The sequence below is a fragment of the Acartia tonsa genome, chromosome 13 (genome assembly GCF_053477335.1).
Source record: "Acartia tonsa isolate MP-2025a chromosome 13, ASM5347733v1, whole genome shotgun sequence".
Classification (NCBI taxonomy): domain Eukaryota; kingdom Metazoa; phylum Arthropoda; class Copepoda; order Calanoida; family Acartiidae; genus Acartia; species Acartia tonsa.
In genome coordinates, this window is record NC_137272.1 from 570,371 (window position 1) to 582,265 (window position 11,895).

At 30.6% G+C, this 11,895-nt stretch overlaps 1 protein-coding gene across 1 annotated transcript; it reads left to right on the forward strand.

The window, feature by feature from the left end:
- The first annotated feature begins 6,546 nt into the window (after nucleotides 1-6,546).
- LOC145304376 (uncharacterized) lies at nucleotides 6,547-8,441 on the forward strand. Its single transcript, XM_080146251.1, has 4 exons — nucleotides 6,547-6,686; nucleotides 6,912-7,081; nucleotides 7,375-7,428; nucleotides 7,800-8,441. Exons 3-4 carry the CDS (start codon nucleotides 7,408-7,410, stop codon nucleotides 8,439-8,441), a joined length of 663 nt encoding a protein of 220 aa, XP_080002377.1. The 5' UTR covers nucleotides 6,547-6,686; nucleotides 6,912-7,081; nucleotides 7,375-7,407.
- Nucleotides 8,442-11,895: the final 3,454 nt, after the last annotated feature.

The following is an 11,895-nucleotide window of genomic DNA, read 5'->3' on the forward strand; positions in this document are numbered from 1 at the left end:
TGAAGTTTTACCGACTTAAAACAGACCTTCTAGTGAAAACTATTAAAAAATTAATACTGCAAAAAATAATTTGATTGTTTATCATTAAACCAGGAACAAAGAGTAAGGCATATCTTTAATTAGTTTTTGTCAATAATTTTTCAGTATGAATTAGTTTTCCCAAATTATTGTAATTGCACATAAATATATTTTAACACTTTTTATCTTTATATGTTTGTTCCTGGTGATTTAATATTTTAATTCAATGCTTGTAAACAAAATCAGACAGAAAAATTGATGTTTTGCTTTATATCTTGTGTAAGGCTTTCTTAATCGGGGAAGAAAAGGTGAAAATAAAAATGCATTTGATTCGGTAGCAATAGATTTTTTTCTTTAAATCAATTATAGGGCTAAAATCTATAAAAAATGCATAATAGGAAGGGTCGATTTAAATCTTTTTTTTGGAATTTCACATTAGACACTGGCAAGGGTTACTGGACTAATATAAAACCATGTGACACTTGAAAGAGTTTTTTTACTCCAAAAACAACGGGCATATTGATATGCAACATGCCTGTGTTTGAAGGAATTTCAATTTTTGGCTTTATAAGGGGGCGGGCACATTTTATACCCCCCGCGCGCACGTTGTTTTTGGATTTAAAAACCTCTTTCAAGTTTCACAGGGTTTTATATTGGCCCAGTAACGCTTGCCAATGTCTACAAATGTTAAATTCCAAATCGACCCACCCATAACTTATTTTAACTTACAGTGCATTGAAAAGCGATTTAGACCTTCATTATGGCCACTCTAATATACAATTAACAAATGTAATGGATAAAGATTTTAAGTAGATGTATTGACAGGGGAAAGTTTGTCGACAATTTAGCTTGCTAATATCGACCCAATTTATTGGTCCAGTGAGATCGTCATATTATCAGAGTTTCAGGGTTTATAAAAATCTGGTGCAACATCCAAGTAATAATATATCCATTAAACAAAAGTTTGTTATAAATTATCCACGTCATATTCTAATATATATCGAATATTCAAAAAACAAAGATAAACGGTTTTTCAACTGCTTTGTCTTATCTCTTCCTCGCCTAATAAAATGAACACGTTTTTACTTTATTATTACAGTTGTTTATAGTTATTACACAAACGTCACAAGGTAAAAAAAATCTTTATTTTAGTTTAATGACATTTTAAAATGCCTAAAACTTTTTTGTTTTTGAAGCTGAAGGCTTCAAATATAGGGTATGGGTTCTACTTGTGGCAGTCTTTCAGCTGTTAGAGCGGTGTATTTCTTGCAGGATTCTTTATATTTTTAAAAGCGAAGCTTTCCTATAATTAGGGTCGGTCCGTCCGTCGTTAATTTAGGCATTTTAGAATTGTCCTATCGATTTCAAACTTTGCATGGTGATTCCTGTAGTAGATAAGTACGATTTAGAAAGCGTAGCAACGCTATAATCGTTACCAGAATGTCCGTACGTCCATTTTAAACATGAGCAAAGCATCTCTATAACCAATTATTAAAAATGTCAGTATGTCCTTAAACAGAATTCTGTATTTAAGAAGTTTTGCAACAAATTTACGTTTAATTTTGTCAAACCTTATATTTTCATATTTTGTATATTCAGTTCTGACACTCAACAAAAGTTAATGTTCGTCTGTCATATCGTTTCAGAGCTTCGCTTTTATGGATGTTGTCATCCTTGTTTCTACTGTAATTCTTAAATACTTTTCCAATATAGCGTCAAAAAAATATTACTGGATTGCAAACGGTTATGAGTCATACTGAAAAATCATGTAAGATTTGGTATTACAGACAATTTTGTATAAATATTAAAATGAAAAATTAAGAAATAAATAGCAGTTTAGTTAGCACCGAAGGCCGAGGTTTATAAATTTTTGTTTTTATTATCCACAGAAAGCTGTCTATAGTACAATATGATAAACTAGTGGCTTCGCCCCTAGACTCTAGGAGCTCTGCCCCAAGAGGTTTGATCAAACCAATTTTTCGTATTTTAGATTTAAAAGAAAAATTTTATAAAATTTCTTTGGGGGGGGGGGGGGGTAGTTGAACCCACTATTTCAATTTTAGTTTTAAAAAGAAAATTTTTTGGGGGGGTGGGGATTTTTCATTTTTTTGGGGGGGTTGGAGGTGTCCCACCCCCCAAGAAAATAGTTTAAACCTTCCCGGGACCTATGAGAAGCTACCCTGTAAAGGAGAACCCGATCAGACAAACATATCAGACAAACAGACAGACAGACAGACAGACATCGTTCTACTTTGTATTATAGATAACTATCAAAGTATTCATATACTCTGGATTAAAACCGGTTCTAGTCAATACTGAAAAATCGTGTATTGTGTTTAGACAGTTTTCTTTCTTTCTTTTTTCCTTTCTGTTTTTTATTCCTCTCTATCTCTCTCTTTTTCTGTCTCTCTCTTTCTCTCTCCCTCTCTTTCTCTGTCTCTCTCTCTCTCTTTCTCTCTCTTTGTCTCTCTCCAATGTATGTCTGTCCATATCTCTTAGTTGCTTTTTTTCTCTTTACTTTTTTCTCAGAGTTTCTCAGAGATTTGTTAACATGAACGTTTAGCTTTTGATGAGTAGATTTGACTTTATTTCATCCACTTTATGTTAAAGTCCCGACTATTATGCTTTTTAAAAGCGACGTCCGTACGTCCATCCGTCCGTCCGTAACGTATAGCTTTTTTCGTAAATTTAGGCACGTTAGAATTTTCCTATCGACTTTGCATTGTGATCCCTGCAGTAGTTAGGTACGATTTAGAAAGCGTAGCAACTCTATAATCATTACCAGAAAGTCCATACGTCCATTTTAAACATGTAGATTTTTTTACTTTTTTAACAACGGAGTTTTATGTGATCTAGTTATCCGATTGATCTGATTTTTAGTATACTAATTTCTGAGACAACAAAGTTCAATATTACAAGCAAAGCAACTCTAAAATCAAGTCCTAAAAATGTAAGTATGTCCATAAATATTATTCTGTATCAAGCAGTTTTTCAACAAATTTACTTATCATTTTGCTTCGACTCTTATACATTTATATTCTGATTATTCAGTTTTGACACTATACAAGTGTTAATTTCCGTTTGTCCTACTGTTTCAGTGCTTCGCTTTTATGGATGTTGTCATCCTTGTTTTGCTTTAAAGTTTATGTAAAAAGTAAAAGGGAGGGGACTTTCAAAAATAGGGTTAAGAGTAATTGTCTGAAGAAGGGGAAACTATGGGATGAAAACATCTTTAAACATTAAGTAATTAATCAAAGCTTTAATATTGGCGCAGCTACTATATACAATATACCTAAAAAATCAGCATGTTTTAAATGGACATACGGTAATGATTATAGAGTTGCTACGCTTTCTAGATTGTTCCTAACTGTTACAGGAATCATCATGCAAAGTTTGAAATTGATAGGACAATTCTAACAAAAAAAGGTAACCGTTACGGACAGACAGACCGACTCTAATTATAAATTTTTTTTGTTACTAATGTGTTTATTATTTTAGTTAAAGAGAAGCTTTGTTGCCAAGCCTTGCAGTTATATGTCATATTTAGGTAAGGAGTAAAATTTCATAATTGTTTAATAGCACATATACTACTCTATGTATATAATTATGTCTGTTTTATTCTCTATATAACATATACATAACAACAACTTTTTATATAGTAAAGCAACATATTTTTACTTCAATTTTATTTATCTTTAATTTAAAGTTTTATGCTTCCGCAAACGTCATAGAACCAACAAGGATGACAACATCCATAAAAGCGAAGCTCTGAAACGATATGACAGACTAACATTAACTTTTGTTGAGTGTTTGAACTGACTATACAAAATATGAATTTATAAGTTTTAACAAAAATATACGTAAGTTTGTTGCAAAATTTCTAAATTACAGAATTCTGTTTAAGGACATACTGACATTTTTAATACTTGATTATAGAAATGCTTCGCTCATAATATTGTACCTTATTGTAATAGGAATAGTAATCCAAAAATAGATCAATCGGATGATTTTATCACATAAATAATATTATTAAAAAAGTTAAAAAAATCAACATGTTTAAAATTGACGTACGGACATTCTGTTAACGATTATAGAGTTGCTACGCTTTCTAAATCGTACCTAACTACAACAGGAACCATCATGCAAAGATTGAAATCGATAGGACAATTCTAACATGCATAAATTAACGAAAAAAGCTATCCGTTACGGACGGACTGACCGACCCTAATTATAGAAAAGTTTTTTTGATATTAATGGTTGTATTTATTATTTCATTTATAGAGAAGCTATGCTACCAAGCCTTGCAGTTATCTATAATACAAAGTAGAACGATGTCTGTCTGTCCGTCTGAAGCTTAAGATCTCAGTAACCACTGAACCGATTGGGCTCTAATCTTCAGGGAATATACCTTTTGGTCCTGTGATGGTTTTAAGCTATTTTCTTGGGGGGTGGGATACCCCCAACCCCGCAAAAAATGAAAAATCCCCCCCCCAAAAAATGTTTTTTTACTTTTTCTTTTTAAATCTAAAATACGAAAAAATTAGGTTGATCAAACCTCTTTCATATTTAGGTAAGGAGTAAAATTTCATAATTGTTTAATAGCACATATACTCCATCTATGTATATCAGTTTTATTCTATATATTATTTATTAGCTTACTGTTGGCTGATGAGGCCTCTAGAAGCACGTAAAATATTTTCTTTTCAATCTTAACTAAAACCAGCTTTTTACTAAAAATATTTTTTTCACCGCTGCACTGGATGGGGCTAGTCATTTTTTTTCTAGGCGGCGTTTTTAATATTTATTTTTAATTTTGGTGATTTCTCTTGGGTGGGTGGTGGTACCGTCCCACGAAAATAGTTATGACCCTTCCCAGGACCTTTGAGAAGCTACACTGTAAAGGAGAACCATATCGGTTTAGCGGTTAGTACTTTAGTACTTTATTATAAGGATACATTATAAGGAAAATATATATTAAGTAGAGTTATCACCTACTCCAATTGTCTTGGTTACTCTATATTTATATATATGTATAGTGTATACCAACTAGTCAAGGGGCACTTGTAGAAAGGAGGGGGGGGGGGGGAGATAGATATAGTGTAGGTAATAAAGACGTATTTTTCTATCTAAAGAGTAGATTCGCTTCTAAAGCATAACTTGGTTTCAAAGTTATATATAACAAACTACTTATTTTTATAAATAACGCAGTTACTCTATATCTAAGTTATTTCTGTCTGTGTTTCCAAATACCCTTTTCTCACTTTAATATTAGCGCAGCTACTATATACATTTATTTATATATCCAATCAGGTGATCTATCAAATAAAAAATAGTTTTTAAAATAGTTGAAAATCAATATTTTAAAATGACGTTCGGACATTCTTTTTACCATTATAGAGTTTTCAATCAATAGGACAATTCTATCCTGTTTAAATTAACGAAAAGAGCCAACAGTCCCTGATATACATATGGACGACCATCCTAATTATAGAAAAGCTTCACATTTATAAATATTGAAGAAATATTACTTCTATTGCATATATTTGTTTTAGTTGTAGCGACTCTTCGCGCCTGAAGAATAACTGTGGAATTGGTGTTTATCATCCATAGTTAGGTAAGTATTAAACCATTTTCATAAATAGCAAAGCTACTCGTTAACCAGGTTATGTATGTCCGTTCCTACAAATAGCTCTTTCTCTTTTTTTTGCCACATAAAAACCTGGGTTGGTATTTTTTTTGTTGGGGGGGGGGGAGGGGGGAGAGGTTGGGGGTGTTTCAGTAACCCAAAAAATAGCTTAAACCCCAACCAGGACAAATAGCTATATTCTAATCAGTTCAGCGGTTACCGACATCTTAAGCTTTGGACAGACAAACAGACAGACAGACATTTTCCTATTTTGAATTAAAGATAATTTACTGATATTTAAGCTTTCATTAGTAATATAATATAGAAATATTGATTGATTTATCTATTAATAGTTTAAGAGAAGCTTTGCTCATAAGAATAACTTGGCCTTGGTGTTATCTTTTGTGCTTGGGTAAGGAGGAGAATTATTCATTATTATAAGTAGTGCAGCTATTCTATAATTAAGTTATGTCTGGTCTTTCCTATAAATTCAACCCCCCAAAAAGTATATTTTTAAAATTTCCACTAAATAGCTGTTATAAGGATTTTAAAACTGACAAGCAATGATAGAGGAAAAGTAATAAAACTATGGCTCATACTAAAATAAAGAAGATTATATACATATAGTGTAATTATTAATGGACTTATTTTTTATATTCAATTTCTTAAGTATTGCAGCTACTCTTTAATTAGGTTATGTCTGTACTTTTCTTTAATGATTTTAAAACTCAGTGGATCAAAAAATAAAGAAGATTATATACAAAAGGTGCAATTATTAATGGACATATTTTTTGTTTTAGTTCTAGAGAAGCTGTGCTCCTCAGAATAACATTAGCCTAGGTGTTATCTATTATATCTATGCAAGGTTACCTAGTACCCAATATAACCTAACCTTACCTAACCTGACCTAAAGTAACAAACAAACAAACAAGAAACAACTATACAGCGTTTAGAGCTAGATATATTTTTTAAAGAAGTATTTATTGTTTAGGTTCAGAGAGGCTTTGCTTGTTGGTCTTGGACATATCTGTATAAGTAAGAGGTAAAATAAACCTATAAATAGCAAAAATTTTCTATAACTGATAATATCTATTTCTCTTTCTCTTCTTCCTTTGTGTACCATTATATTTTCTAATTTGTTTTATCTTTATCATGAAATATATACATGATTATAATATAACACAAAAATATTTTCATAGACAACAAGAATAAAAAACTACTATACATAATTGGATAAAAATATTGTAGTAAAACTCTTTGATTTCAGGCAGTTCTGTTGACAAAACTGGTGACAGTGCAACAAGTATAGAAACTAGAAGTACAGATACTCCAGCTTCACTGGCTACCACAACAACAGCTAGAAGTGCTGCTAATACGACTTCCAATCCTTCCAAGAATAAACATGTTTGCAATGAGATAGCTATTTATATGGTTAAGGTGAGTCATTCTACAGTATCACATGAGAAATTATTTATGTCTGACAGCAACACTATAAGCTGTAATTTAACTCTACTTTAGAGGAAAGCTTCTTATACTTCTTAGAAAGAACTATATCTACTATGATCGAGGGAAAGCAAGTCAATTTAGAAAAAGTTTAAGAAATATTTTAAAAAAAAACATAGTTTGCCAGAGCAAAAAAAGATTTTTAAAAATTAATTAAATAGGTTTTTTGAAGATTACATTATAGATTAAATGCTTTTTTTTCATATAATCTTAAAATAATTATTTAGAAATGGAGGAATTAGGCAGGGGAACTAAAATGGATGAAAACACAGGTTGTGCAGGTCCTGGTAATAATTCTAAAAAGGCATGTATTCTGTATTTTTATGGTGATGAAATTTCTTGTATTAGTCTTTATTTATACAAAGATATTTTGTGACTTTAAAAAAAATACAAAAAATGAAAGACTACTATAATATTCCAAAAAATTTTGTAGATATCATGAAGTATAAGTATCAATTATTTAGCAACTCCATTCAGAAACATTCAAATTTAGTGAAAATCTGTGGCCATTTTTTTGCAGCTTTCTTGCAAAAGCCAAAAGCCACTTCAGAAATTTAGAAATTCTTGAAATTCTCCCCACTTCCCCTCCCCGTGAGAAATTAAAGTTTGGAAAGTTACCTTAATGTTAAAGATTAACACAGAAAATATTTAGAATGAAGTTGAGATGGAGTCTACAATTCCTTCTACCAAGTGTACTTGTGGATTTCAGTTTGGAGTATTCCCTTTATCAACACAAGATTCTCAATTATCAAATTTAGCTGAAGATTTTGGTAAAATGAGTATAAACTTTCATGGAGCTGCAGGAGAAAATACAAAAATTTTAGTTAAAGAAAAGATTAAAGAGATAAAACAGAAAGTAGCTGAATATTATTTTGATCCAGAGTGTAAGGTTATAGCTATTCCAACTCATTATGTAACACCCAAGAAACCAACTGTGTTAGGAAAAGTGGGGAAGGAAAAGCAAGATGCTCAGATTTTGGACAAATATCTTGAAGAATGTTTACATCATGAGCTTGTCAATGCAGCAAGAAAATCAAATATGGAAGCGTTTATAATCAACAGCTTTCAATCAGGTGATTGTATCCAACAATTAGCTAAAAAAGGGAAAGATACCAGAGGCAAGGATAATTATGCAGATTTTAATCAGTATGAGAAAAGAATGAAGAATATCCTTGGCATTGAAGATGTTGAAGAGGAGATAATAAAGTCTTGCATTGATGAACATTTGAAGTGGAGGAAAAATCCAATGGAATTTGAAGATCCAGATAACTGGTTGTTTAAACAGGAATGTTAATATTTCATATGATAAACTATATATTTTTCCTTTAAACCTTATATTCACTTTATCATTTAAGGCACAATTATTCTTATTTTGATCAATTAAATATTCTTAATTTGAGAAATCTATAACATATTTTTTGTCAAACTTGCTAAAAAAAATTATTGTTGTTTTTTTTTCATTCAATAATAATATAAGTTATTATTTCAACAAATAAAAATTTTAAAACATCTGAAATATTTGCTTTATTCATGTTAGGTGTTAAAAAGTCAGGTAGACAGAAAACGTTTCAATAATACAATTGAAAATACATTTCTATACAAGATCCCTGATGATAAATTAAGAAACTTTTACAAATATCAGTTTTATAATTTTAGCCTGCAAGAAAAAAGGACTGAATGGGACACCATCATGATAATTCCTAAGTATAAAGCTATTTTCAATATAGAGGTTAAATTTGGACCTAAAGATCAAGGAGATAAACTCAAACTACTTAAAGATGCTTCAGATCAAACAAGACAGCACTTTTCTTTCATGCAGAAATTATTTGGAAGAATGCTTCCCAAAGATTGGGTGTTTGTCAGGGCTGCATGTGTTCCACATTTGCCTATTGATGAAGAAACCACAAAGCCCTGTGTCAACTGTCAGCAATTTTTTCTACAAGATGTTGATGATGTAACAACTTGGTTGAAGCAGATAATTGATCATAAGCTTGTTACATCTGATTATGATCAGACAGTATATGAAGAACTTGTAGCTGAATTGATATATCACATATCAATAAAGGAGTCCAGTAAATTTGATAAACTAATATCAGATCCATTGACAATTAGCAGAGAAACTGAGAAAGCATTAACAGAAAAGAATGATGGAATATCACTTGATAATAATGTTCCTGTTTACATGCTCAACAATGAACAACTGCAAGCAGTACACTCAACAGCTGATTTCCTTATCATAGATGGTGACTATGGTACAGGGAAGACATATGTTTTAAAAGAAAGAGCAAAGAAGTGTGCTTCTGATAATCTCAAAGATCAAATATTTTACATTGATTTAACAACAATAATATATGAAGATGAAGAATACAGTATTACATCCCAATCATCTGTTATGGGTGAAATGGCTAAGGTGGAGTTTAAATCTTATCCTAATTTAAGAGTTATTACAATTAAAGATCTAATTGATAAATTTAGATCTTTCTTTGATACTAAAAATTCTGAAGAAATCATGAATTCACTAAATCATTTCCTTAGAGACAATCTTTGTGATCACCTATTCATTGATGAGATGATGATTGTAAGTTGTGAATTTCCTGACTCCTTGAAATCAATTTGCATGTCCCTGAAAGTTTATGATACCTATCGATATGACGTTGCAAACAAGATGGAAGAGTGGATAAAAAGTATGAAAAAGAATCACAATGCTCTACATTCTAATCTTACCAAGAACATGCGAAATAGCCACTCATTATATATGTTTTCTGAAGCTTTCAATTCAAAAATATCTCCTAAACTTCCTGACAATAATGTCATAGGTGGACATAATTATTACTATCATAATATTCATGATATTTCACTTGGTTTGTTAGCCATTGCTGCAGTAAAAAAATATTTCTCTCATCAACCTCAAGAAGGTGTAGTTGTTTTAAGATCTTCATTTGAATTCGAAAAACCAGATATATTCAATATGCTAAACAAAGAATTTTCCTCAACTAGACCAGTTGTGTCAGACTTCAAAGAATATATGAAAACAAATGAAGGAATATTAGTAACAACTATGGAGGAATTCCAGGGTGCTCAAGCTAGGAACATTATCATATTTGATGATTCAGTACTCAGTAGATTCCACATAAGAAATATGATACTTAGAGCAATGTCATTTGCAATTGTTATTAGAGGAGAGGATATTCCTACAGAAAACAAAATTGGAGCAATTGAAGATAAAAATTTACATGAATATATTTATCCTGATAGAATAGCTATAGATTGTCATCAGTATCATAACAAAGATAAACATGATATTAGTGCCATTACTATGGCAATATTAGATAAGTACAATATATTGGATGAGGGTATTGTGATTATAACTTATCAAAGAATTTCTAAGAATATTATGAAAGATGCAAAAAAAGGAAGACAGGATCAAGTTGAGAAGAAAATTAAATTAGAAAACAAAGAGCTTTTCAAAGAGTTGAAGAGAAATATTTCTAGAAAATATGATGAAATATCTTGGAGCTACTGTAATGATTTTGAAATTAAAGATCTAGTAAACAAGCCAAGACATATCAATTATATCAATATCAATGATTATTCAGAATTTAATTTAAATCAAGCAATGAATATTATTGTATTTGCTGATCAAAATGTTTATCATAAACATGGATTTAAAGCTTGGGAAACTGCTTTAAATACTTTAAATTTTTCAGATAATGGGACAAGCATAAAGTTTGAAAGTCGTATAACAAACAGAAATAAATACGAAACACATTTCAGAGATACAATCTGGGAAGCACAACCAAAGTTTGCAATAATTGTTCATGATGTGATTTCAGAAAATTTTAGTCAACCGAAAGAAGCTCTTAATCTAATTAAGGATGAAAACCTAGATGAATACATATCTATAGAGAACACAAACCTTTTGAAGGAGAAAGAACATTCAACTAAAGAAGTAGAACAAGTCAACAACTTGCCAAATCAATAAAAAAAATGCAAAAACTGTATTATTCTTTAATACTAACTCTACATATATTCCAGAAAAATTTGTATATACTGTAGTTTTTTGAAAATATTGAATTATATAATATGAATATTAGGGAGAAATAAGAGTTTAAAATTTTTTTTCTTCTTCTATATTTATGACTTCCACTACTCTATAATTTATTTTGTATGCAAGTGTTTGTGACTAATTTTAGAGACTATAGTTCTACTAATTGATTTCATTTAATGGCTTTTGGTAAACAGAATGGCTTTTAATTCTAATAACACTAAATTTATTTTTGGTAGGTTAGTAGTTGAGTCAATTGAACACGAGGTTGCGCGTTTTTGTCAATGCATATTTGACATAATTAATATTTTCACTGACAATATTGCCATAGGAAGCTTCTTTATATAGATCATTAGCTTCAGATAAAAATCTTACTGTTTGATATTATAAGATAGATGTTGCGCCCCTAGCATCTAGGAACTATGTAAAGAGGAGGGAAAGCCAAAAAATAGCTTGACACCAACCCAAGATGCTTAAGAATTAAATAGGCTAAAACCATTCTGCGAAGAGAAAACTTAATTGGTTCAGTGGTAAATTGAAATCTTAATCTACAGACAATAAAAACCATATACTACATTATATATAATAGGATGAGAAACAAGGACAATTAGATAAATATATTTATAGGTAGAGCAGCAATAATAAGATAACAATGTACAGAACAGCTTCTAAATAGAAGATTCAAATCTTTAACAAGTCCTGA

Bases quoted from the DNA above. Each gene is read 5' to 3' on its own strand.
- LOC145304376 (XM_080146251.1), top strand. From the start codon at position 7,408: ATGAAAACACAGGTTGTGCAG. The intron at 7,429-7,799 runs GTCCTGGTAATA...GAAAATATTTAG, and splicing joins TGAAAACACAGGTTGTGCAG to AATGAAGTTGAGATGGAGTC.